General features: G+C 45.4%; 1 protein-coding gene across 4 annotated transcripts in view; it reads right to left on the bottom strand.

Moving 5' to 3' along the window:
- The window catches only part of LOC135374171 (uncharacterized), a 57,633-nt gene extending 49,951 nt beyond the window's left edge, over positions 1-7,682 (bottom strand). For 2 of the 4 annotated variants that reach the window (XM_064607195.1, XM_064607198.1), the window contains exons 1-4: positions 7,509-7,681; positions 5,216-5,355; positions 2,064-2,117; positions 1,856-2,010 (exon numbers count right to left, since the gene is read on the bottom strand). In XM_064607195.1, coding sequence (XP_064463265.1) covers positions 1,856-2,010; positions 2,064-2,117; positions 5,216-5,355; positions 7,509-7,578 — 419 coding nt within the window. In that variant the 5' untranslated portion in view covers positions 7,579-7,681. Of the gene's footprint in view, positions 1-1,855; positions 2,011-2,063; positions 2,118-5,215; positions 5,356-7,508 lie in introns of all 4 variants that reach the window. The other 2 variants (XM_064607186.1, XM_064607199.1) reach the window with 2 other exon arrangements.
- Positions 7,683-26,823: the final 19,141 nt, after the last annotated feature.

Below are 26,823 nucleotides of genomic sequence, written 5' to 3'. Positions count from 1 at the left end.
TACGTGTACTTGAGCTGCACGTAAAATTCACTGCCATGTCTTTCAACAATAATCTCTTCGTACAATCTGATGGTGTATCTTCGGTAGCCCCGATCCTTTCGGAAATCTACCTGAATATCCGAGATGCTGCTGCATGTAAGTTTGTTTCCTCAGTGAACTCATCCACTGTAAGTATAGCATGATACGTTGAAGACCTTCCATTATTATCCACTGAGTAGAAGTATCTGTCTAAAGCGGTAGATGCGATCACATGTTCCCCCCAAAGTTGAAGTTCTTACTTGAGCGCTCGGCAGACGGGAAGCTACGATTTCTCGACCTCTGTCTGCAAGTCCATCCCGTATTTTGTTTCACCTACGGTAGATCACGCGGCAAATCCTTGGTCCCCGACAATAATCCACACATAAAATTGGTCAAGACAGGAGTGGCGACATCAGGGCCTCAATATGCCCTGAGGAAGTCGTGCTCCCACTTCATATCACACAATCTTCATCTTCAGTGCCGCCGGTTGGAAAGAGCTAGTTATTCCCCTGACCTTATGCATGACATAGTGTTATGGTGCTTGAATGTAATATGTGGCGCGTCGGCAAATCAAACACTGACCGTACTCGTGTTTGTATGCCTTATTATCGCGGGATTTCTCATAATATATTGGCTGAAAGTAGGTTTGTTATTCGTTTTTTTTTTTAATGTTGCACGATTAAGCAGCCCTTCCCTTCAAAAACCTCTTGTTGCAACGTTTCACACAGGTCCGGAGTTGTGGCCTGTCGCCGTTTATTAATGGTACTGTGATGTTACACATAAGGTTTGTCTGCCCAGTGTGGCGACATGCCGCAGGGTAGGACTGCGGATAATTTAGACCACTTGGGGTTATTTTGACGTGCACCGAAAATCTCCGGCACACGGTGCAGCAAGTAATGTTTACCTCCCCCGGACGCTGTCTAAATACTCGTCTGTTACTCGTAGAAAGGAATACACTTTCCCTTTATGGAAACTCAGAGCTGGTGGCCCATTTCAAGCTCGGTGACAGCCGTTCCACATACTTCAGAGAGACTGTCGAGCTTGAGAAGATTAGAGACCCGCAGGCCATTCTGGCTGAATTCAAAGAAATTGTCACGAGAGGACATTGCATAGGTGACCTTTCGGTTTCCCCCCTTGTCACTTCTCATGAAGTTGCTGGACACCTAGTTTCACGTCATTAAAAGGTTTCTATGTTTCAGATTGTGTCCTTCTGTTTTTATTCTGTGTCTCGCGTTCTGCTGTCGTAATTACGTGCCAGCTCGCCTACGCCCTTACCATTCTGCCGTATACACATTTTTGTGACTGACAGTTGTTAATGAGACGCAATCTAAAGAAGAGAAGCGTTGCGCCATTACTGCTTTGAATTATACCTATAATGCCATACGGCGAAACCGTCGGAACCAACACGATTTCACAAGAGGAGTCTTATATATGATCAAAAATTGTATACACCAATTGTGCGACTGATTTCAAGCCAAAAGTTTGATGTGTGATAAGAAAATTGTACACGGCAATTATGTGACAGAAAAAAAAAGTGTGACACCCAGTATCGCCGACACCCGAAAGCGCCGCATAAGTGCAGCTTATTACAAAAGAAAAATATGCACTTCTCTCCGCAGTTGTAAACGGACCACATAATGCCAAGGCTTCAAAGTAAACTCCTGGTAGTGCGTAAGAGTAACCGCACGTAGGCGCCGAAAGTAGGCAACCGAAAGTCACGTAGGTGCGGCGCAAACATATGCACGCTTACTCGTTGGATGTAAGACAGGCATCATTATAAACGCGTCATTATAAAGTGCGTTTTTCGAGCTGTTTTCCGTTTTTCAGGTATGCTTACCTGGTCATGAAAACAACAAGATCCGCATAAAGTGCTGCCTCATTTTCCTGCAGATAACCAGTGAGATCTGTTCCCGGAACGACCTCCTGTGAGCTCGTGCCAGCGAGCAGCCCTTCTCTGATGGGCAGGTACTTCTGCTCTTGAGCTTCTGAAAGCTAAATTGCTTCTTAGTACTGAAGTAATGCACTTGTCTTGTAGGAAAACGTACCACAGCAGCGCCGACTGCTTTTGCCTTGGGAGCTGGGACTTTGCTACCAATATTCTGAAACATGCAAATTAGATATGTTACTGCCGAACACATTGGACGAATCTGACGTTCAAGCAAAGCACTGTTACAGTGAAGTAATCAGAGATGTAGGTAGCCGGTAGAATGACTCAGCACACAACGGCGAACATAATCATAAAATGCAGAGGCACGTCGTCCCGCGTCCCACACAAAGGGCACGATTGCATATATGATTAAACAGTTTCGTCGATATTTTTGTGTGTTTCGTTTTGTACATATTCATGTTTCGTCGTAGTCAACAATAACGTGATATTTAAAGTGGCTCGAACCTTACCTCAATATTTAAGCTCTTCAGTGCGAGTCACCATATAAAACATTCCCGGAATACTCTGTATCGTACGCATCCAGTCAAATTTAGAAGAAAAGTACAATCGTAGAAGCTAACGGCTCACGGCCGGTACGATCCTCTCGTGACGCTGAAATGCCCTCGTGCTTCCCTTTGCTATTTCGTGCTTCTCAGCTCACGCGCTACCTACGTCAGCTTGAGCTGCAGCGCCCGCACCACAAGTGACAGGCGAGAAGACCGCACAATCAGCGACGTCCCTTCACTCGTCTTCTGAGCGTGCTGCAGATCAACTGTGTTCTTCATTTTTTCACACTTTGTTGGTTGCAGGACACGCCTCAGTGAAAAAACGCAGACCGAACAGCAGGGAACCAGCAATACTGGACCCATACGGGCTGTCAATACTGAGAGTGCAACCAGGCTCCATATTGGATCAGTATGGGCTTCCTATATTGACAAGCCTATTTTGACGTCATTTCGCCAATATTTCCGCGATTACGCCAACGGTGAGTCCGCGTAATAGCAAAGCATTCTCCGGAATAATATTCACCGCTCATATTGCTTCTCTCCTCTTTTTATTTCTCAGGATCTTATTGATCCACGTTGCATAGCGTTACAATAACAACGCATCGCCCTAAAAACGAAGAACAGGTGCTGCGCCCAGGCAGCGCCACGGAACAGCCAATGTGAAAGATCCTTCAGAAGCCTTCTTTGGGATCGCAATAGTGCATGAAACAAAATTAGCCAACCGGCTCCTACAGTACAAAGGAACGAAACAGTTCCGTGACGGTGACGAACATACGCCTCAGCAACTCACATTGCCGGCAGTAACTTGAAAGCAGCTATCGTTACATCGTTTACCATCAAACATTGTGTTTTTTGTTTTTTTTTCACTTGACCTGCCGCTAATCCGTTGTCGTTAGAGGAACCAGCAACGCTTTAACCAGAATGAAACGGCCAATCCGAGTGTCGCGCATGCGCATTAGATGTTGGACGCGTCATTCCGGTCAAACGACCACACTCTCAATTAGATCGGCTGATTCGCATCGTGAAGCAACTAGCGGGCTGTTTGCTGCAAGTGGAAATGCTGAGGTGTTGAGTTGCAGGGGATGTTTAAGTGGGATTGCAGGATATGTTGACTGTTTCGAATAATGTGTATCATCTGCGGGAGGTTCGTGGATTAAGTACGATGCTTGAGCATTGTAGTACGAATGTACCAGCATGTGTACGTACCATTTTCTGCATGTTCAATCAATACGGGGTGCCCACGGGCAATGCGGGGCCTACATTTCTGACGTCTTCGCGATATTGGCTCAAACTTGGAAGCCCATGTTGCCAAGTCTCAGCCAATATGATGGAAATCCTGGCAAAACGCGTCCCATATTAGACCCGTATCGCCTATAACCAGCCAATATGGCTTCAATAGTATGTTCTGCTTGTGACAGCCAGTGACAATTCCATGTCGTATGTGGATCATCACGTTTCAGGTCCTGTGAGGGCATGCCGGGAAATGCCGTGCAAAATGACAGCGACGGTGGATACCCCAGTACGACGGCGGCGACGATCGCAGGCGATAGGGAATAGCTGTCGTTTTGCACAGCATTTCACGGCACGCCCTGCTCTCGGGAACTTCCTGAACGAGAAGTTCGAAACAGTGATCAGCAAGTCATCGCTTATAGTGCGCCAAGCATATTGTGTGTCTGTGTCGATTGAGGCGTTTCAATAGGAATATGTGCGGCATTTCATGGCGTGCTCAACGTGAAATCAGTCAGTACTGATTCGTGCGTTACTGCGCGAATCATTGAGGAATGGATTCGTGTACCCACAGACACCCGAAAGGAGGACACTGGTGATTCCCATTACACCGATAATATAGTGTACTTCATGATTGCATTCATGCACGTGTCCCAGCCAACTACATGCGAAAGGCATGCGAAAGGTAGATTTCATATAGAGGGCCTTTCTCATAACACATGATATTCACAATCCTTGTGGTTAGTCAACTTTCGTCGTTTTAAAACGACATTCAGTCTTTGATTTGGCATCGCTACGGTTTTAGCACGGCAGAGGCTGGTACCCGAAAGTGTTTCCTGACGTTCCGCCTACACTGATTTTTCGTTTAATTTTGTTTTTTTTTTTACGTTTGGTTACCAAATGAAAGTACGGGAAAACAAAATATGGGTACTGAAGTTAACAAAAAACGCCGCATAATTTGTGCAGCAGCACTCAAAAACTAGACATGTTCACTGCAAGGGGTGCATTGATAATATGTAGCAACCACTTTATGAGTCATGAGTGAAGGGTTATATTTTTAGAATAGTCTTATACTAGTTCGGCGATACGGATCTGCACACGAAGTCACACATAGGCTCCACAGGACAATGTGCCTCGGTCCTACCGCCCCGCATGCGTTATTTACATTGATTCACTAATCCCAGCTTCTTGAGACGGTATTGGTTTGTTGGGGACAATTGCTGATGAACTGTTATTATCCTGACTCTACTCAGAAGGATGGTGTCGTAGACGCCATGCTCTCCAGCGGTCAGAATGCACTCTTTTATTCGTGAGAAAAGCTTCTTAAATAGCTGATCCTCATTATCTGTGAAAGCAGCGAGCAACCAGCACCAGAATTAACGCGGATTACTGTACATGACGGAAGACCCTGATATACTCGTGGAGCCGCAAACTGTCACACTTTTTGCTCGTATTTTATTTATTTTTGTCTCGGTGTGTTTTTATATCGCGGTGTTGTACGGTTTATAACAAAACTCTACGTGGTAATAATACATACGTAAAGAAGCAGGGAATCTCCGTAGAGACGAATGTCTTCAAGGGAATAACCCTTGAACGATGTATCTCCCACAAAATAGACCTGGATGGGCCTCAACTTCTGCAACTCGGTCCAATTTCCTTCCATGGGAACGGCATCATCTGAAAAGTACAGCTTTCTGCTACGCAGCAGCCATTGTTTTCCCCTTCCGCACAGGAAACTGCCCCCCTCAGCCAACTCCAGGACTGATTTCCTGAGGCTGAGCAGAAAGAACGGTTCGTCGGACTGGGTAACTACTGACTTTATGGCATACCGTCGGATAGAAAGTCGAGGAACACGAAAGCTTGAGAAAGAAGAGAAGAAACGTTGGCATAAGTTTTGTCAACACATTTCACAGTTTGACACTGCCACAGAGATCTGGAGGACAGTCTGCTGTCTGAAGGAGGCGCCCCGTCAACAGAATCCTCTCGCGGACTTCGCTATGGTTAAGGATGTAGACGAAAACACGCTAGCGACGGACTTATGTGTGGTACTAACGGCAGCACTGCCTCGACGCCTCCGCTCTACAGCAGTTTTGTCCAGAGTTTGACGGCTGAAATTCACCTACACCGGCCCAGCCCACTGGAGGTTACAGAGCGTGACTTTGCACTGATCGAGTTAAAGACAGCTTGGAAGCTTGTGAACGTAGGCTTGTCCTCGGGAGCCGATAAACCTCTTATTGCACACTGCGAAGCCTTGACGGGTGGTCACTCCAAGTTCTTCTTCACGTGTATAATGCATCTTGACAACAGCGACCTCTACCACCTAGCTGCAAGGAGGCATTAGTTGTTCCCATCCTGGAACCAGGCAAGGCTACAAATGCCCTATCATCCTGTCACCCGTGAGCCCGATAAGCTGTATGGGAAAACTGACGGAGAAAATGTTTTTGCATCGCCTCAACTGGTGGCTCTGAAAACAAGGTGTGCCCTCACGAAATGGCTCGATTTCCGCGCTACCGAAGGTCCATGGATCCAGTGCTTAATCTAGAATCTACAGTCCAACATGCGTGTGCTCATCGGCGGATCGTCGAGTCAATTTCCCTGGGCATCAAGCGCGCATAGGATACCGTCTCACATATTTGTATCACACACGCTTTGCGCTTGTTTGGAGTGTGCGGTCGACTCTTTAGCTGGCTGCAAGACTCTGTTATGGACGGAACTGTCGCTGTCCGAACATCCCAATATGGAAACCCTAAGTATCATGGTCATCAAGGAGTGTCCGTCAAGAAAGAATACTCAGTCCAACACCCTTTAATGGGTCAATGGCGGGCCTAAAAACGATAATTATCCAAATGCTGGCGTTCTCTGCGTACGCAGGTGACGTTGCCCTCTGGAAGTAGGAAAATCGAGGCTTGCCAATCAGCGCAGCATGCAGCTGGCTTTGAATAGCACATATATGTAGCTGACGCTACTTGACCCTTGGGCCCAAAAGTGTGTTGAACTTCCTTTCACACGCATTGCTATGACAAATTGCTCTGATTGGGTTTGTGCTGAAAAGCTTGGGTATATACTTTTTAAACCACTTCCCTGCGTTGTTATGGTATCGAATCAGCGTCCATCACGTGATGGACATCATGACTCAGAACCGCGCTATTATAACCGTCCCAGCACAGTTTTAGTTTCTGCGGCGCACACATCTACAATTTGGTATATAATGCTTCGCTCGCAGTGGTAGGACTTCTTGCGGTGGCTATGTAGCCCGCGTGTCGTATAAAGCGTCGTTTTTCAAACGTTGGGTGTTTGATCACGTTGAGGCTCTGATCTCATTCCAGTTCCCTCGTATGTCGGAATTAGAGCTGTATTCCTACACATCACAGCCAAGCAGTGTTGTACCCGCTACAAAAACGAAGTATTGAAACCCCGTTACCCGCTACTCTACAATAAAATAGCGCAATACTAGCGTCGCTACAAATTTGACGAATTATCTCCATAAAGCTACCGCTTCAAAATAAAAGTAACGTATATACTATGCCGCTACTTTGCCGCCACCGTACATTTCCCCACGCAACACCTTACTGTAGTCACCTTGTTGTCGATTTCGTCTAAAGAGAATGCAATGTCTATGTTCCCTCAAACAGAAGCATGCATATGATGCTCATAGAACACTTATACGCAAGTTGATGATTTCAATAACGCACACACTTCTGTATCGAATGTAGCTGCGCTTTTTTCCCTCATCAGGACCGGCACTTAATTATAATAAGCTTTCATGGTGACTAGTACCATAACTGAACTATGTCGTCAAACCAATTGCTATAACAACAGAGGTAACTTGCCTGAATCATAAAGTCGAGCTGTACTGTAAGGCTTGAAGAGAAACAGGGTGAGAAAAACGACGCACCACATATTGATATTATCTCTGTCTCACTGTTCGCATAATATGGTGTCTACTGTTGTGAGAACACATGCAAACTATCTTATACACGTCAGTGAATACAAAGCTCTCGCAGACACAGCAAGCTGCGGCCAGTACAGCAGATGGTCGCTGCAGCAATTTTAAAAGGGTCGTGCAGACCGATGAAACGAATCGTGACAAGTCGATGCGCCAGATCCTATTTGGACAGTCGCATGATGTCGCGAGAAAAGCACACTGGTGAAAAAAAACACACACTCGTGAAAAGCATTTCCAGAAGCCTATTTTACATCCAGACACTGAACACCTATTGATCACACTCTCAATGACTTTTGAGAACATATAAACATCCGCTTGCACGTTCGCAGGCACAAACACCAACTCCGAACTGCGTAATAACTCCCCTCAAAATATTAGGACGTATTCTGTTGCACTGTCCCGCGTAGATCATATACGTTTGCCCATGAATGAAGTACACCCGAACGTTTCTGCTTGTTCTGTTTTGGTTTGTATGCATTTAGTGTTTTGCTTCGACATGCGTCAATACTCACATAATCAAAACGCACGTAAGCTGACCATTTGGCAAACCTTCTACAATTTAGCTGATGCAAAAGGCACTTCTTAAAACTGTCCAATCGATACTGAATTCAATAAATGAACGTAATGAAATACTTAATGCAGAGCGACGAAGAAAAGGCGATGTGAAAAGGGTATTCCGAAGTCTTCAGCCTGTGAACTGCTTCGACTCGAACTGTGACGCTATGAATCATTCCATCATAATAGGGGTAGTTGGCGCTTCTCAATACATGCGTTGGAAGGCAAATGACGCATTGAAACTCAGTTGCTTACGGTGAACTGACAAAATTCATTTACACCACGCATTCAAAGAGACACGAAAGGATGGGTAAAGCAGCTGATTACTGCTGAATTATTAAACGACCATTCATTCCGCCCTCAACTCGAAGTGCTCCTCAAGATTCCTCGCTCCTCGCTACAGAAATCGATCTCGACTCAGAACCCTTCCGGAACGGAGGGTATCTTCCACGCTCTCCTCGAGCCAGCACCTTTTGAGCTTTCAGTTACAGCTACAAACTAGAGCTTTCGAGTTTCCTGTTTTAAATGTGTTAGCGTTCATCACTGTCAGTCTGTCCTGCTCGCATGCCTCACAAGCCTGTTAGGCTTAGGCGGGTGACTTCTGTATTTTTGCTTGCAGAACATCGCAACGAACTGAACTGAATTAAAAATTATCTAATTAAAAATTATAATTTTTAATTAAATTAAAATAATTAAAAATGAAAATTAAAAAATATTATTATTATTATCATAATAAATGTCTTTATTATCGTGCCCAAGAACAGTTCAAGTATCAAGTATCAAGCCCTCGGGCTTAGGCGGGCCTACATGACTTTCCTTGATGTGTGTGTATTGAATAAAAATTCCATTCCATTCCATTCCAGTTAAAGCCTTTAATAATAATAATAATAATAATAATAATAATAATAATAGTAACGGCTGTCAGCGTTGAATTGTGACTTGACTCTACCTAGACGTCATTAGAACATTTTTTAGTCAATATGATACGTTGCACCCTGCTGTTACCAAGAATGAGCAACGCATCAGGAATCGCAACATGGAAATACGTGGCATCAAGCTTTCACAAAATGAAGACCGAGAGAGCAGATTTCACAGCGACCGACACATTTTCACAGAACGCATGGCGGGGCGTATAGATAGGGCTGCCAGCTCAGACGAAATGTTGCTGAAGGGCTTTGGTGCAACGTCGCAGAAATTTACTGATAACTTTAATGGCAAGGCCGGCCACCCAATTGTCTGTTATGGCAGCCATAAGAGTATCGCCTCCGCCTAGCTTCCTCACCATGAATGAGGAAGACCTATGGTCTATTGTGTATCTATAAATATCTATATTATAAATAAATGCCTAGTTTTAAAGATAGCACATATCCTCCTGTACACGAGATTAGATTACGTGATCTCAAATATAATTCCGACTCCTTAGAGGGCTTACTACTTGATATCACAGCACTTTCAAAAGCGGTTGCATTCCACTCACCTTTGAGAGGCCTTTATTCGTGCTCTGCAGAAAGATGGCACACGAGGTTGCCTACACAATTACCGTCCTGTATCAATCCTGCCAACTCTTTCGTTAGTTATAGGAAACTATGTTTTCACAGTTGCTACTGGTTTCTTGGAAAGGTTCAGCTGGCTGCCTGAAACAGAATACTGTTTTGTGAAAAGCAATCGCTTGAGGATCTATTAGACCTAAATTTGTGCTGATGGGAATCTTGTGGCATTGGCTTTATTTCTCAATTTGACGAAAGCATTTGATGCGATATATTATGGGCGCATTTTAATAAATGTGTACCGTACCGGCATCCATGACACTTTTTAAAATCGGTTCAAGTGCTACCTTTCCAATCGATACCAAACGTTGTCCAGTGGCAAAAGCCTGAGTAGCTCAATGGCCATACGTAAGAGAATGCAGCAAGCCTGATGTCTCGCAACTCTCGTATTTAACATAAAAGTAGCTGTGTCAAACTCAAGCAAATTTTTCAGTATGCTGATGATACCAGTTTGGTAGCAACGAGGCTGTAACGAGGCTGTTAGACTTCCGCTGTGCATAACCTGTTCTGTCATGGATTGGTTCTACGATAATTGCATTGTTGTTAACCACTGCAAAGTCCAAGCTAATTTGCTTCCGCAGCCCCTTAAAACGTATCTTGTGCGAGTCACCATTTGTTGTTCACGGAACCAATTGTTGCCTTTTTGGGCTGTTAGGCTTGTGCATTGTTCTGTCAAACAAATTTGTTATGTATTATTATTATTATCAACATTACCTGTGTGTTAATATTACAAACATTAGTTCTTGTCTCAATTGAGAAATATGTTTTGTTCAGCGACGCTGTACCACACCTTTGGTTTTATTTGGTGACCTTAAGATTGCTATTTTGGATTCCAATTGTTCTATTGATACGGGCTATCTTAATGTGTTAGCCGATTTTGGTGTTGAAGCTTTATTTCAAGAGATTCCAAGAGAGGAATCCTGCCTAACACACGCCACGACTTCTTGCATCGATCTCATCAACGTAAGGTGCAGAGATTGTGAACTGTTCTGTCATCTCTCAAAAAATAGCGGACCATTAATTCGTGTTTATATCTGTGATCTCTCTTTCGAAGCACTCTACAGCTTCAGATTCCATTCGTTCAAAAACGTTGATGGCAGGATTGTTGTTAAGTCAATGAATGTCTTCGAGTGGAATATTTTGACAGAAGTAACACCCAAATCAAAGGTTATGATAAGATGGTTGACCTTGTTCAGGGGTCTTATCGCTCTCCTAAGATTACTGTATTTCAGGGGGGAAAACACCATAGACAAGACCACTGGCTATTAAATGCTCTTCTAGCGCAAGTCGCGGGAAATGATATTTGGCAAGCTCCTACGTAAAAACAGACAGACGAGGCACTTAAACGGCATTATAGAACACAAAGAAATCAGGTTAATGCTCTGCTTTGGCTTTTTAAGGGTGTCTTCGATTGATTGCTTCCAATTGCTCTAGAACACTCTGGAGCAACGTTTCAGCTTTGACTGGTCGAAACAGACCATTCTCACTGCACTCGACTGGTTCATTTGGAGCTCTTTCCTCCCACTCGGAGAGCTCTAGAGCTGCGTCGTCAACGCCGTCGATGCGCTTGCCAAATACGGTTGGGTCCCGGTCACGTGAATGCGCCAGCTTCCTCAGAGCAGTGCTTCTCTTCCGCCATGCATGCCGTGTTCTTCGTTTTTCGTCGTCGCGGAGCAGAAGTAATGAGACGGAACTTTGTCCGAATGTGACGTCCCAAATTCCTCGAACCTTTTGCCGCCATGGGGAGGCACTAGCGGTCTTTAGTAGGCCGGCTTACGAAGATACACACTTTGACACTGCTTTGCACGCAATCCAAACACTCTTTGAGGATGACCGTGCAGAGTGAGCTTGAACAACAAACATGCACTTCGTCTGTTTGGCAATAACTTCGTATTTTGCATCGTCAGCTGTTACGGGCGGACCCACCCGAAACATCAATGAACATGGAAGTAAAATGCAAGCGAGCAGTATCACGGTCGGCCGCGAAAAATGCGCGCCAAGGTGACTTCCGCAGTGCGTATTCCACGCGTTCTCAACGAAAATTCTGAGTACGCTGAACTGTCATTTCTCGCTCGCTTCTTGCTGTAGGTTGATGAAACTTGGTCAGGAGATTGGAAATACACCTGGTTCTAGCCTCGTCGCCCGCCACTGACGTGCTACGCTTATTGCGGACGGCACGACGTATTATGTAAGTCCACGAATTGTTGCCCGTCAAGCAGTCCACATAAGGGATCTTGACTTCAAACGATAGAAAATTTATTCGTATATTTCGTCGTTTTAAAATTTTACGGTAAAAATCATTTCAACTTACCTCAATTTGCGCGAGATCTATCGCTCGAAACCTGGACGCCAGTGTCATTGTACAGCGTGATTACGAAGGCACGACCGGACTGACTGACAGATCTCGCAAGATGATGAACCATTTCAACTGTTAAGAACAATTAAACTTTGACTGACACACTGCTGACGTCGCGCTACAATTGCGTAACCGACCATTCAACTTGAAGTACTTGTCTACAATACTATTTTAACATTCGCCGTGGCGTTGGCTGTGGGTCCAGAATGACGCGACTGTGATCTGGATAGAAATTTGAACCAACTCAAGCAAACATTCATCAGTCGCCAATTCCCACCCAGTTTAGTTGAGGACGCAATAAGGAAAGCCCGCAGGGCAGATCGCAAAGCTCTGTTCCAAAACCGCAACCGCAAATCAGACAATGGTTCCGTCAACCTCGTTGTAACATTCAACAATAATGTTTCCAACATGAACAGTATACTTAATCGCCACCACCGTATTCTTTGTCAGTCAGAGCGCATGCGACAAATCTTCCCGGAACCGCCACGTGTGACTTACAGGCGCTCGCAAAACCTCCACGATAATCTAGTCAGCTCCAAAGTCAACCGACCAACAAGTCCGACGGCAGGCTGCCACCCGTGCAATGGCCGCAGATGTCAAATATGCAAACTAATGCGAAGTGCCCACGTGCTTAACAGCACAAATTCTAATTTCTTCGTCAAAATTCATGGTGACTTTGACTGCAATTCATCCAACGTCGTTTATGCCATTCAGTGCAACGCGTGTCAAGCACAATACGTAGGTCAAACCAAAACATATTTTCGGATCAGGTTCAACAACCACCGGTAGGACGTTAATAAAAAGTCAAATATTCCTGTTTCTCGTCATTTCAACCAGCCTGGTCATTCAATAAATGACGTTGCCCTTTTTATTCTTCAATCAAACTTTAGCTCCGATAGAGGCAGGGAACAACGCGAGTCTTACCTCATTTACAAATTCCAATCAATCATTAACGAAGATCCCGGTGTACTTTCAACGGTAAGGAATCTGGTTGTCTAGATGGGATATACTTCCCCATTTTTTTCCTTTTATTTTCCTTTTTTTCCTTTTCAGCTATGGCCTCAGTACAGCTCACCCTGAGCTGGCTCCCCAAGAAAGATGACATCACCACCCGGACTTGACCTTGCGGAATGTTCCAGAATATGACTAGACAACTGCCACGTGGCATACTTGCACCGATTGTGACGACACCCAGGAAACCTATTTAAGCAATATGCAACCCTTGTACCTCTTTTGTCCTGACGAAGACAGTGCCACTGTCGAAACGTCCACCATTCTTTTTTAAATCTATGTGTTAAATGGCCCATTAAATAAATTAGTTTTTGTTAACGTTCCTGTAATCTGCAGTCCAAGTCTTATTATTTCACTTTTATTCAACTTCGTAGCCGTCTGACATTCTATATATATATATATATATATATATATATGTTTATAAGTCCCAAACGTCGACACACCAGCATTGGACAGCTGTTCCGGCCTTATTGGGCCTTCATCAGCAATGCGTAGGTGGGCGACGTTTGAGCGAGTGGCGTCGGAAGGTCACATGGAACGTGATCTCCTCCCGTCAGGGTGAGAAACTCACCTCTGAAAGCCCAGTGCGAAGCCAGTAAAGTATTAAGGGAAGAAAATTAGCAGAGGCTCTTTGGCTGCAGGTTGAACATATGTTTATAAGTCTCAAACGTCGCAACACCAGCATTGGACAGCTGTTTCGGCCTTATTGGGCCTTCATCAGCAATGCGTAGGTGGGCGACGTTTGAGCGAGTGGCGTCGGAAGGGTCAGCACTCATTCATATCGGCTTGCTCATTGTTATGAGCAAGCCGATATTATGTATATATATATATATATATAAGTTGAAATAAACGAATGCGGTTGACCACGAAAAATAAAGGTATTCAATAAAGATCAGAAGTGGAGACGGTGCTTCTACAGGACAAGGAATAAAAGGGGAACTTTATTAAAAACTAAGAGGGAGTATTCGACGTTTCGACAGCAGCGCTGTCTTCAACAGGAATGGGATCTTATGGTGACGCAAGACAATTGCAAAGAATGAGAGGGGAATATGTACAAGGGGAGAGGGCAGCACACGTGCTTTGTCAAACAAAGGTAAAAGGGTACAATGAATCACAGGCAGTCATATTCTTCGCCGGAGGGCAATGATTTCATGGGGTGACCAACCGGGGAGTCTGAAAGAGATACAAAAGAGTGTATGTATTTTGAGAGAATCAGGAATTTAGGTTGCGAACTGTTGAGAGGACGCCGGGGTCTTCGTTAATCTGGCTTTTAAATTTGTAGATCAGGAACGATTCTCTTTGTTCTCTAAGGCGTTGGGATGGAAAACCCGATTGCAGAACGAAAATGGCTATGTCGTTAATTGAGTGGCCGGGTTTACTAAAATGTCGAGACACTGGCAGATTAGGTTTCTTTGATACGTCGGACCTGTGGTTGTTGAATCGGATTCTGAAGGATGTAGCTGTTTGACCGATATATTGGGCCTTGCACTCATTGCATTGAAGGAGATAAAGGACGTTAGAACTAACTGTAACTGTAACTCTTCTAACGTCCTTTATCTCCTTCAATGCAATGAGTGCAAGGCCCAATATATCGGTCAAACAGCTACATCCTTCAGAATCCGATTCAACAACCACAGGTCCGACGTATCAAAGAAACCTAATCTGCCAGTGTCTCGACATTTTAGTAAACCCGGCCACTCAATTAACGACATAGCCATTTTCGTTCTGCAATCGGGTTTTCCATCCCAACGCCTTAGAGAACAAAGAGAATCGTTCCTGATCTACAAATTTAAAAGCCAGATTAACGAAGACCCCGGCGTCCTCTCAACAGTTCGCAACCTAAATTCCTGATTCTCTCAAAATACATACACTCTTTTGTATCTCTTTCAGACTCCCCGGTTGGTCACCCCATGAAATCATTGCCCTCCGGCGAAGAATATGACTGCCTGTGATTCATTGTACCCTTTTACCTTTGTTTGACAAAGCACGTGTGCTGCCCTCTCCCCTTGTACATATTCCCCTCTCATTCTTTGCAATTGTCTTGCGTCACCATAAGATCCCATTCCTGTTGAAGACAGCGCTGCTGTCGAAACGTCGAATACTCCCTCTTAGTTTTTAATAAAGTTCCCCTTTTATTCCTTGTCCTGTAGAAGCACCGTCTCCACTTCTGATCTTTATTGAATACCTTTATATATATATATATATATTCCTGCATTATGTATATATATATACATAATGCAGGAAAAAAAGCCATTAAAGAAACAAATAAATGATACTATACGTGTTTGAAATTCAAACTTACAGATTAACATGGCTTCTATGGCTGCACGCAGAGAAACAGATACTCATGGAACGATGCGGCAGCACCAGAGGACACGTGTTTCGCCGTGTTTGCGGCTCGTCAGCCCTGGGTAGCCGCGCATCGTTCCGAATTGGCAAACCAGCTCGCTGAGTGACCCCTGGTTTGCCAATTCGGAACGATGCGGAGCTACCCAGGGTTGACGAGCCGCAAACACGGCGAAACACGTGTCCTCTGGTGCTGCCGCATCGTTCCATGAGTATATATAGATATATATATATATATACATATGTACATATATTTGGAAGTACTGTATTGTCTGCCAAAGTCTTGGTAAGCAAAGCCAATACCAAGGCTTTGGTTGTTCTTTGGCATGTTAATAAAGATTATTATTATTATTAGTATTATTATTATTATTATTACTGGTGAATTGTCTTGCAGAAACTTGTGGCGGCCCGCGGACGGTGACGACGCGACAGGCTCCAGAAAGGTCCTGTTTGTGTTCTAAGCGGTTTGCGGTTACGTCTCGTTGAACATCACATCTTGAGACACCTGGCTGAAGTGAAGCGGGTGCAAGGAGAAGTCCCTGATGGGCTGAAGAACCTTCGACAAATTCAGCTCGATATCTATCATGGACTTTCCCATTACACAGTGGGAATAAATCTGGGGCTGAATCTATCAGCATAGATTCAATATCCCACCGATTACCGTGGAATAATTCGCTAACATGGAGACGCTACTTCAAGAAAAAGATAGACGCATATTCCTGGAGAGGCTCACTTCAGCTCTCACTTGATTTTTACTATGTATTAATGAACGATTTGAGAAAATCCTAGTGCTATATTGTGCCCAGTGTAGTGAGCCAATATTGGCTATCTTAGTATTCCAACACTGTTCCACTCTTAGCGTGCAGTCTCTATAGCCATTGTCCGCAGTCCGAAAGGTTAACAGCTGCAGAGAGGAAAGTGAAACGAGAATAGCTGCAGGCAGGGAACTGAAATGTTAATGAGAGCAGGTGGGGACGTGAAAGTTTAATGAGAACACGCAGAAAACTGAAAGGTTAACGAGAACAGGCATGTAAACGAAAGGTCAATAGCTACAGTTAGCCAGGTATGAAACCAGCCAGTATTCTGCATTAGAACCAGCTGCGATCGGACACGTGCAGATATGCCGCAACCCACATAACTGTTGCCGTAACCGTAGCCGTAACCCACATATTGTTTCACTTAGTTCGTCTGGTCTGGCTGACTGTACTTGCAATCTTAAAACTGGTTACACTGCTGCGTTTTTTTTAATCTCTCTTTTAAAGTCACGCATGAGATTTTCTCTTCAAGACGTAAGGTTGATTTCATTGGCTTCGAAGTTTAGAAGGATGATCAGTGATGAAACCAAAATAACAATTAATTAAGCGCGCTGTCTCGTCCCACCCATGGTCGTGCGTCTGCTCATCCATCGCGGAATGATGGAGCATAGTATTCTACCCGTTCGGAAATGTGCCAGCGAAGTGCACGAATGGCAGAAAGCATCTCCAGTAAAGGTCCTTTTACAACATGTGTCCACCGCGAGGTTAGCTCTGATTTCGGATGGAGCTTGTTGCATTGGTTGTGCCGGTACCGGCGGGGGAGTGGAGCATGCTAGTAAAATGAAATGAATGAGAAAGGGCGATACTGGAGGAGACATCTGAGCAAGAATGACTGACTGAATGACTGACTGAATGCCATACTTGATGAAGACAATAAATGTTTTGATAAGAGGACGTCTGGGATCATTCAGTGTGTGCCCCTATGATGCATAAAATGCGGTTCGTGATAACGCTAATCCTAACAGGTATGCTATTTCCCAGGAATTACTGTTACTTCAGAATGACTGTTTCGGACCATAAAGTATGAGAAGTCGAGGACCAGTGATATATCCAGAGCCCCCTGCACCCCCCACACCCCAGAAATATTTTTTTCGACACCCCTTAACCTTTTACCTGTGCACTCCCTACAAGGTGGGGATATTGCCATTCCCCCAATTTGTGTAAAACTCCCACTGGCTGGGGATTCAGGTTAACCCACTTGCGGGGCGCGGAAAGCACGCGACACCGGCAGGGCGAGTAAAATACGCGCTACGTTGAGTTGAAGGCTTAGGAGGGAATGCGCCCCCTTGTCTAAATCGCCGCCAAAACACTTCCTAAGTTCCTCAACTTTCTTGTCGCTATGTGCAGTTGGTGTCACGTTTTGTAAACCACTTATTGGTCGCAGCTGTCGAAGACGGTATAAGACACCTGGATTCCAGCATTCAAGAACAAGTAAGACTGAAAGCGATTGGAATTATGTCAAAAATCCAAAAACAGCGATGTCACAATATAACCAGGGAAGAGCATAAAGCACTTCGAAGCCTCCAGGACGACTCGAAGATTGTCATTCTGCCTGCTGACAAGGGAAACTCAACGGTCGTCCTAGACCGGCAGGACTACGATGGCAAAATCCGAGACCTCCTTGACAACAGTACGTATGAAAATCTCAAAAAAGACCCGACATCGCAGATTCAGACTAAGCTTAGTAAGATACTTGCTGATATATTCAAGAAATACCCAGATGCAAGAGCCCTCTATTTACGACTTATCTGCAGGAACTGTAACGCGCCTGGTTTCTATGGTCTCCCTAAGATCCACAAGCCCGGTATCCCACTTCGCCCCATTGTAGACTTCAGATCGTCCCCTCTTCGGGCGTTATCCTGCTACCTACACAAGGTTTTATCGCCGCTCACCGGAAACACCCCAACTCATGTACGAAACTCTGCCTACTTCGTGGAGCGCGTCTCACCACTCACCATCAGCGCTGACGAGTGCCTCGTTTCGTTTGACGTTGTGTCTCTCTTCACGAACGTGCCGGTCCCACTGGCAGTGGACGCTGCCAGGATGGCACTTGAGAGGGACAACGACCTGGCGACTAGAACCAACCTCAGTGTTCACGAAGTGTGCCGCCTCCTAGATTTCTGCCTCAGCGGAACATACTTCTCATTCAACGGAGAGTACTACAAGCAGACTACCGGAACAGCAATGGGTGCGTCAATATCTGTAACCGCAGCGAACTTGGTGATGGAATCAATTGAAGAAAGGGCCCTGCAATCCCCCGATATTAAACCGAAAACTTTCTTACGGTACGTAGACGATTGCTTCTGTATTTTGAAGAATTCCGATGTTGACGAGTTTTTGGCACGCCTAAGCCGCATCGAGCCATCCATCCAGTTTACCGTGGAACTCGAGAGGGACAACGTTTTGCCTTTTCTCGATGTACTCGTAAAGAGAGAAGGAAGTGACCTAAAGTTCACCGTGTACAGGAAGCCCACTCATACGGGACGATATCTAAGGTTTGATTCCAATCACCCTACGTGTCACAAGGCTTCGGTGGTTTCGTCCCTTTTTTCGAGAGCTAAGAAGATTTGTTTGTCGGAGAAAGACAGGAAAAAAGAAGAAGCAGCAATCACTTCCGATTTAAAAAAGAACGGATACACAAGTAGCTTTGTTCAGAGAGTCGCCCGTCGTCAGGCTCGCGGCCTCCGAAACCGACCACGTCACACTGACGACCAGACCTGTCAGACTAGACGAATCACCATGCCATATGTGAAGGGAATCAGCGAGTCTCTGACACGTATACTAGCGAAGGAAGGAATACGTGTGTCTCACAAACCCGTCTCAACAATCGGACACAATATACCGCGGCCGAAAGATCGCCCACCGAAAGAAAAAGCACAAGGTGTAGTCTATAAAATTCCATGCAACAAATGCAGCGCATCATATATCGGCGAGACAAAGAACTTCCCCGAAAGGCTACGGCAACATAAGAATGATGTACGGAAGTCGGACATCGAACGAAGCGCTCTCGCTGAACACTGTCAAGTTCGAGACCATCCTATCGACTTTCAAAACGCCTGCATAATCGACCTTGAGGGTAATCAAATCAAAAGAATGTTTGTAGACTCCTGGCATATACAATCCACACCTGGAAACCTTAACCGATCTGTTGGAGCGTTACCCAGCGTATACGTCAACGGCCTCCGTCACGTGACTGAAAAACAATCAGACGCATCACGAAATTCGAACCACGGCAAGAACGCTGCTGCCAACGGCCACTACAGTCACCCCTGAGGAAGGAGCCGAACTGGCTCCGAAACGTCGGGTATCCCCGTCCTGTAACTTGGTTGGAGATTTTCGTTACTATCATAGTTCTCACCCAACCAGACACGCTTGTGTCGAATATGTTCACTTTCAAGTCTTTACGCCTTGACTACGGCCAAGAAACAGCAAAGTTGGCGACGCGTTACGTCAATGTGATTCGCAGTATTTCAATCTTCAAAACCCACCTCCAATTTACGACCAACTGCCGAGACATGGACTTGATCCCCCGAAGCCTACGCATCAAACGTCTCGTCCACACTGCGGAGGGACAGAATATCTTGGCACAAGCCGAACGCCGTTTGGTAATTGCCCGGATCCACGAGTGCAGGTCAACATTGAGAAGAAAAGTTCTTGATCTCTTTTTCATTCGTCGGCAACTCGAACATCGCATCCCAGACTTATTTCATTCGCTGGACAGGTTTGCCAGGACTTGTGCCTACACTGTGGCAAAAAAACAGCGGATATCTCAGGACCGAAAACTTACGTCGCTAACGAAGGCAGACAGGACGCAGCCCAGCGCCGACGTCGCCGGATGTGTAAAAAACATCTCTTCGAGACAGCTCTCACCCATCGAGACAAGTGTGCTGGCGAAAGGTCACGGCTTCAACCTTACAACGGCACGACCACCTCTGGCAAAGATGGTCGCAGCTGTCGAACACGGTATAAGACACCTGGATTGCAGCATTCAAGAACAAGTAAGACTGAAAGCGATTGGAATTATGTCAAAAATCCAAAAACAGCAATGTCACAACATAACCAGGGAAGAGCATAAAGCACTTCGAAGCCTCCAGGAAGACTCGAAGATTGTCATTCTGCCTGCTGACAAGGGAAACTCAACGGTCGTCCTAGACCGGCAGGACTACGATGGCAAAATCCGAGACCTCCTTGACAACAGTACGTATGAAAATCTCAAAAAAGACCCGACATCGCAGATTCAGACTAAGCTTAATAAGATTCTTGCTGATATATTCAAGAAATACCCAGATGCAAGAGCCCTCTATTTACGACTTATCTGCAGGAACGGTAACGCGCCTGGTTTCTATGGTCTCCCTAAGATCCACAAGCCCGGTATCCCACTTCGCCCCATTGTAGACTTCAGATCGTCCCCTCTTCGGGCGTTATCCTGCTACCTACACAAGGTTTTATCCCCGCTCACCGGAAACACCCCAACTCATGTACGAAACTCTGCCCACTTCGTGGAGCGCGTCTCACCACTCACCATCAGCGCTGACGAGTGCCTCGTTTCGTTTGACGTTGTGTCTCTCTTCACGAACGTGCCGGTCCCACTGGCAGTGGACGCTGCCAGGATGGCACTTGAGAGGGACAACGACCTGGCGACTAGAACCAACCTCAGTGTTCACGAAGTGTGCCGCCTCCTAGATTTCTGCCTCAGCGGAACGTACTTCTCATTCAACGGAGAGTACTACAAGCAGACTACCGGAACAGCAATGGGTGCGTCAATATCTGTAACCGCAGCGAACTTGGTGATGGAATCAATTGAAGAAAGGGCCCTGCAATCCCCCGATATTAAACCGAAAACTTTCTTACGGTACGTAGACGATTGCTTCTGTATTTTGAAGAATTCCGATTTTGACGAGTTTTTGGCACGCCTAAACCGCATCGAGCCATCCATCCAGTTTACCGTGGAACTCGAGAGGGACAACGTTTTGCCTTTTCTCGATGTACTCGTAAAGAGAGAAGGAAGTGACCTAAAGTTCACCGTGTACAGGAAGCCCACTCATACGGGACGATATCTAAGGTTTGATTCCAATCACCCTACGTGTCACAAGGCTTCGGTGGTTTCGTCCCTTTTTTCGAGAGCTAAGAAGATTTGTTTGTCGGAGAAAGACAGGAAAAAAGAAGAAGCAGCAATCACTTCCGATTTAAAAAAGAACGGATACACAAGTAGCTTTGTTCAGAGAGTCGCCCGTCGTCAAGCTCGCGGTCTCCGAAACCGACCACGTCACACTGACGACCAGACCTGTCAGACTAGACGAATCACCATGCCATATGTGAAGGGAATCAGCGAGTCTCTGACACGTATACTAGCGAAGGAAGGAATACATGTGTCTCACAAACCCGTCTCAACAATCGGACACTATATACCGCGGCCGAAAGATCGCCCACCGAAAGAAAAAGCACAAGGTGTAGTCTATAAAATTCCATGCAACAAATGCAGCGCATCATATATCGGCGAGACAAAGAACTTCCCCGAAAGGCTACGGCAACATAAGAATGATGTACGGAAGTCGGACATCGAACGAAGCGCTCTCGCTGAACACTGTCAAGTTCGAGACCATCCTATCGACTTTCACAACGCCTGCATAATCGACCTTGAGGGTAATCAAATCAAAAGAATGTTTGTAGAGTCCTGGCATATACAATCCACACCTGGAAACCTTAACCGATCTGCTGGAGCGTTACCCAGCGTATACGTCAACGGCCTCCGTCACGTGACTGAAAAACAATCCGGCGCATCACGAAATTCGAACCACGGCAAGAACGCTGCTGCCAACGGCCACTACAGTCACCCCTGAGGAAGGAGCCGAACTGGCTCCGAAACGTCGGGTATCCCCGTCCTGTAACTTGGTTGCAGATTTTCGTTACTATCGTAATAGTCCTGAATGAGCAGTGACACACAACCTTCGCGCTCAGAATTAGTATATATCTAGTATCCCCCAGACAGAGAATGATAATGATGTGGGGTCTACGTACGTCCCAAGACACACAAGAGGTGGCTTTTCAACGCCATTTTAAGGTGGTGACCATATCAAGTGTCGTGGAGTGAGCGCGGCCCACGTCACCTTTTTGTTTGGGTCATCCTCAAGGGAAACTGATACCGGGGTGATTTCATCTCAATTCAGGCAAGGCCGTCCGTCAAGGTCATTCGATTTCGTTACATATTTTTTTGCGTGAAAGCCACATATTTGTGGTGAACATTGGCGCAAATTTCGGACTTCAAATCGCGGATGCCGGGAAAAAAATTGAAGCGCGCACGACGGTGCCTCATCGGAGTGCATAACGGAGCACTCGGGCCGAAGTTCGAGACAACCCTATGCGCTCTACGTACAACTGACGGGGACGAAATTTTCTACCCGATCTCTACGTACCGGACTGTAACTCTGTGGCATAGCCCGATACCTACTGCCGCCCGTTCGCTTGAGAAAAAATCGCAAAAACGCCGTAGAGCGCGTTTTTGCGGGAATTTTGTACCCTTCCTGTCAGAGAAGTGGACATTACACCGAAGTGATTTTATACTGAAAGATAGCGCATTAAGTGCTCTTTCTAACGATATGCTGTTAAAGATTGTGAATGATAAAGTTAAGGCGGTATGAGGTTGCCAACCGGGATCACCCTCGAAAAATACGCCGGCTTCACCGATCGATTTATCGAAAACCCCACGCTATATTTTCTCGAAAAAAATACCATATATTGATCATTCTATTGCCTTTCAAGTGGTATCACTTTTATAGGGACTAAAGCGATGTGTTGTAGAAAGAAAAGGGTGGCATATAGTTCCGCAGCGGTTGAGGAGGTTGGATGTGAAAGGCCTTGTCCGTGCACTACGCCTTCGGATGGTATGACGAATGCTGAGGCGGACTTGTCGTTTCGGGATGCGCCATCGGTATATGCTGCCGTAAACGTAGAAAACTTCTCGCCTACCAGAGCATGAAAATGGGCTCGGAGGGCTTGAGGGGGGACCTGATCTCTTATTTCCAGAAGGTTCGGAAGGCTTATGAAAGTCGGCGGTACCGGCAGAGACGACACGAGGTGAGTTGACATTACAATACAAGTTACAATACACTGTAGCATAATACATCAATGGCCACGGTGGCGAGGTCAGTATTTCGTACAAAATTCATTCACGGGTGACATGCAGGAAAAGGAGCACTCAAGGGTGTGGAAATGAGGACACGTAACCCACCTGGCGTTTCATCAATATGTTGACCATGCGGGGTTGGTACGGAGCAGTTATATCAGAAATGTAGGGAATGAAAGGAGAAAAATAAATAAGAGTACATCGCTGATGCAGTGACCAAAAGGTGGGAAATATCGAAAAAAGGGGAAGACGAAACAGAAAACGGCTATGTGTTTATGTTGGGGGGGGGGGGGGGGGAGAGCAGATATGCAAGCTACAGTTTGAAGGACTGTAAAGGGCCTCTAAGAAAGTTTATCCGGTGTGGTCGCAGCGTCGCGAATTTAGAAATAAAGTAATGTTGAATTGCAATGGCAGAGTTGGAGCAAGTGGCAGACTCGGCAATGGAGCGGCTTGATTAGGCCTAGAGCAAGTGATCCGAATCTACGCGCCCATCTTGGAGTTTGGCCCTGGCCAGTCTCCCTTGGTGGATGACGGCGAGAGGCAGAGGAGGAAGAAGAAGAAGAACATGAAGATACTCAGGTTCCATTATAACGCCATGTTTTGCAACATAAAGGTCCTTCTAATCTCCTGACGTTGCCATTGTAATTCTTATCGCTTCCTTCATGAAAAAAAATCGCCAAAGTACGACGCGAAAGACTAGTCACGGCGAAGACGCGTTGCGAGGCGGTCATGTTGGCGAAGCAGAGACAGGAAACAGGAAGCACAAGCGACACGTCACATAGAGTTCCGGTTGAATCTGTCTATTTTGGCGGAGCAGTCTGGGTTGCTCCCTGGAGTGACCTTGGCTCGAATGCCACTCCGAAGCTCCCATTGGAAGACTACAGAACTTTTCCCAATCTGTCAATCGAACAGACTTTTTTTTTTGATTCCGTGTTAGCGCCGCGAAGCAACTGTGGCTGTGAGCGGCGTACAGATGTGGACAGATGGAGAGAGGACAGCAGGAAGGAGTGCGGGACAGGGAGGCCGAACAGACTTGCTCTCGGCGGAGCAACAAAACTTGCTCCGGAGACGCTCTGAATCTGCCATTGGAATTCAACATAAGATTATCGGTTTTTCGTTTGATGTCATTGTCGTAGCCGGATTTTAACGTGCCGATAGTTAACTGAGAGTTTAGGGAATGTCCCGGTAGGTTGAAATGTATAGCAATTGGGGTCGGACGATTATGAAGAATGTCTCATTTATGACCATAGGATCTTTCACGAATGATGTTGCGTGTTTCGCTTATGTATTGCTTGTTGCATAGTTTACACGCAATTAGATAGGTCGGAAAGGGGAAAAAAAGAGAAACACTGTCAAGGAGCCCGCGATCAGGGAATCAACCACGTCTAGTGCACGAAAGTTCTTGTTCAAATAAATCTTACTTGCTCTTAACTGTTTTTCATGTTACGTGTACAATTAGATAGCAAAGATTAGAGGAATTGCAGTGTAAGGCTTGCCTAATTTTGAAGCGGAAAAGATTAACGGAGCTGGAGACAATGGTGGATGGTAGAATAAAATGGCAGGTGTGACAGCGACTGCTGTTGTAAGGTGTGCAGCCAGAAATAAGCTGACCGCAACCGGAGGAGGTGAGTAAGTCCACATATTGCGTGTCCTACGGAATGTAACCCCAAGAGCATGAGGGAAAGTCTGAGTTTTTCGTCAGCGTGCAGTGAGTTGAGGTGACGTTTAAAGACAATGTCACGTTACTGAGTGATTCGTTGTAAGGTGTAATAAAGGAGAAGTTATTATTGGTAGGCAACTTCCTAGGTTTACGGGAAAGCAGCGTATCTCTGTCAAGGGAAATAGCTTGAGAAACGAAGGGCATTATCTACGAGGCTACTGGGATAATTACGGTTCCTTTAAATCGTTACCCATTTCGTTCGCATGTTTAAGAAAATCTCCAGTGTTGGAACACATGCATTTGAGACGTGTGAGCTGGACAACAGGAATATTTCGTTTTTGGGTGTTCTGGTGGTTGCTGTTGGAATGGAGATATTGTCGTCTGTTGGTGAGCTTCTTTTATAGATCCGCAGCGGTTAACCACACTTAATGGAAACAGTGACGTCTAAGAAGGTGGCTGATGTATTAGAGTAATTGCAGGTAAACTTGATGCAATTGTGTAGAGAGTTGAAATGGTCAAGAATGGAAAGTAATGAAGATTCGTTAGCAGGCCAGATAACAAGAATATCATCAATGTACCTGAGCAATGCTAGTGGTTTTACGAGGAATGAGTCTAAAGATCTCCTTTCGCACTGACACATAAATAGATTTGTGTAGTTCGGGGATACGCGGGAACCCATTGCTGCACATTGGATTTGGACAGGAACACAGGACACCTTAGAAGTGAGATGACAGCTGATGTGCCGAGAATATCGGGTGGAAAGTGGAGAGAAGAACTTCTATGGCGCTGAGGCCTTCATCATCAGGTCTTCTTATGATAAACACAACGTGTGTGAGGGTTCGATATGCAGTATCTTGTGATTGAATTGGGTGCTATATTGGTATGACTTATCATGGATTGCATTATTGCCCAGGTTTCAATAATGTGTTGCACATTCAGATAATTCAGCGTAATATTGTTTTGAATTAATCATAGCATTTCTAATTGACCCACCCGTCAATCTCTTTATATTCCGCTGCAGTGTCATATACTTCATATGCCGCAGCGTTCTCAACAGCACTCTTGTGTTCTTTCAATGTAGCACGCCAATAAAATATATTAGATCGCTCGTATACCCTGACACCTGACAGCACCCAGCAAACTCCGCCGCACACGAAAGCTCCTGCCAAATGTCGGCCTTAAATAAGGAAGTATAAAAGTCGCGTTACGAAGTTTGCTCATTCTTTCTCCGCCAGTTAATTATAGATCGAATTTTTGAAAAACACGAAAATTAATTTTTAAATTACAATAAGTGGTTATATATTCTTGCAAGCAGGCTCGGCCGGCCGGCGTACGAGTGCGTCATTTGCTGACGTAACGAATATCAGTCATCTGTCATGTATGGGAATGTCAATAGATTGTCATCATATATTTTATTGTAATAATATATTGTGAGGTATAAAATGTCATTGTTATTAAACATGCATACAATTTTTAATGCTTTTTCGAAATACGACAGATTATCTTGCCCCATCTTGTATGCATGACACATCAATCGGGTGTGCCAGTATGTCGTTCACTGGTATGAGCCATACTATGGTGCTATGCAACGGTTATACTAGCACGATACTGCGTCTTATACAGGGCGGACTAAGAGCTTCGGACACATTTCGACAGCGCATTAAAAATGGTATGCATGTCCAATAAAAATGAAATTTGGCACACCAACGTAGTTATTACGGATGTTTCCAGAGACACAAGCTGTAAATTTTACGGCTAACTTGTGCCGAAGAATACGGATCTCGTG

This window comes from Ornithodoros turicata, chromosome 1 (assembly GCF_037126465.1).
Source record: "Ornithodoros turicata isolate Travis chromosome 1, ASM3712646v1, whole genome shotgun sequence".
Taxonomy (NCBI): Eukaryota; Metazoa; Arthropoda; class Arachnida; order Ixodida; family Argasidae; genus Ornithodoros; species Ornithodoros turicata.
The sequence above is the reverse complement of the archived record's forward strand: the minus strand, read 5'-3'. Positions and strand labels throughout refer to the sequence as shown.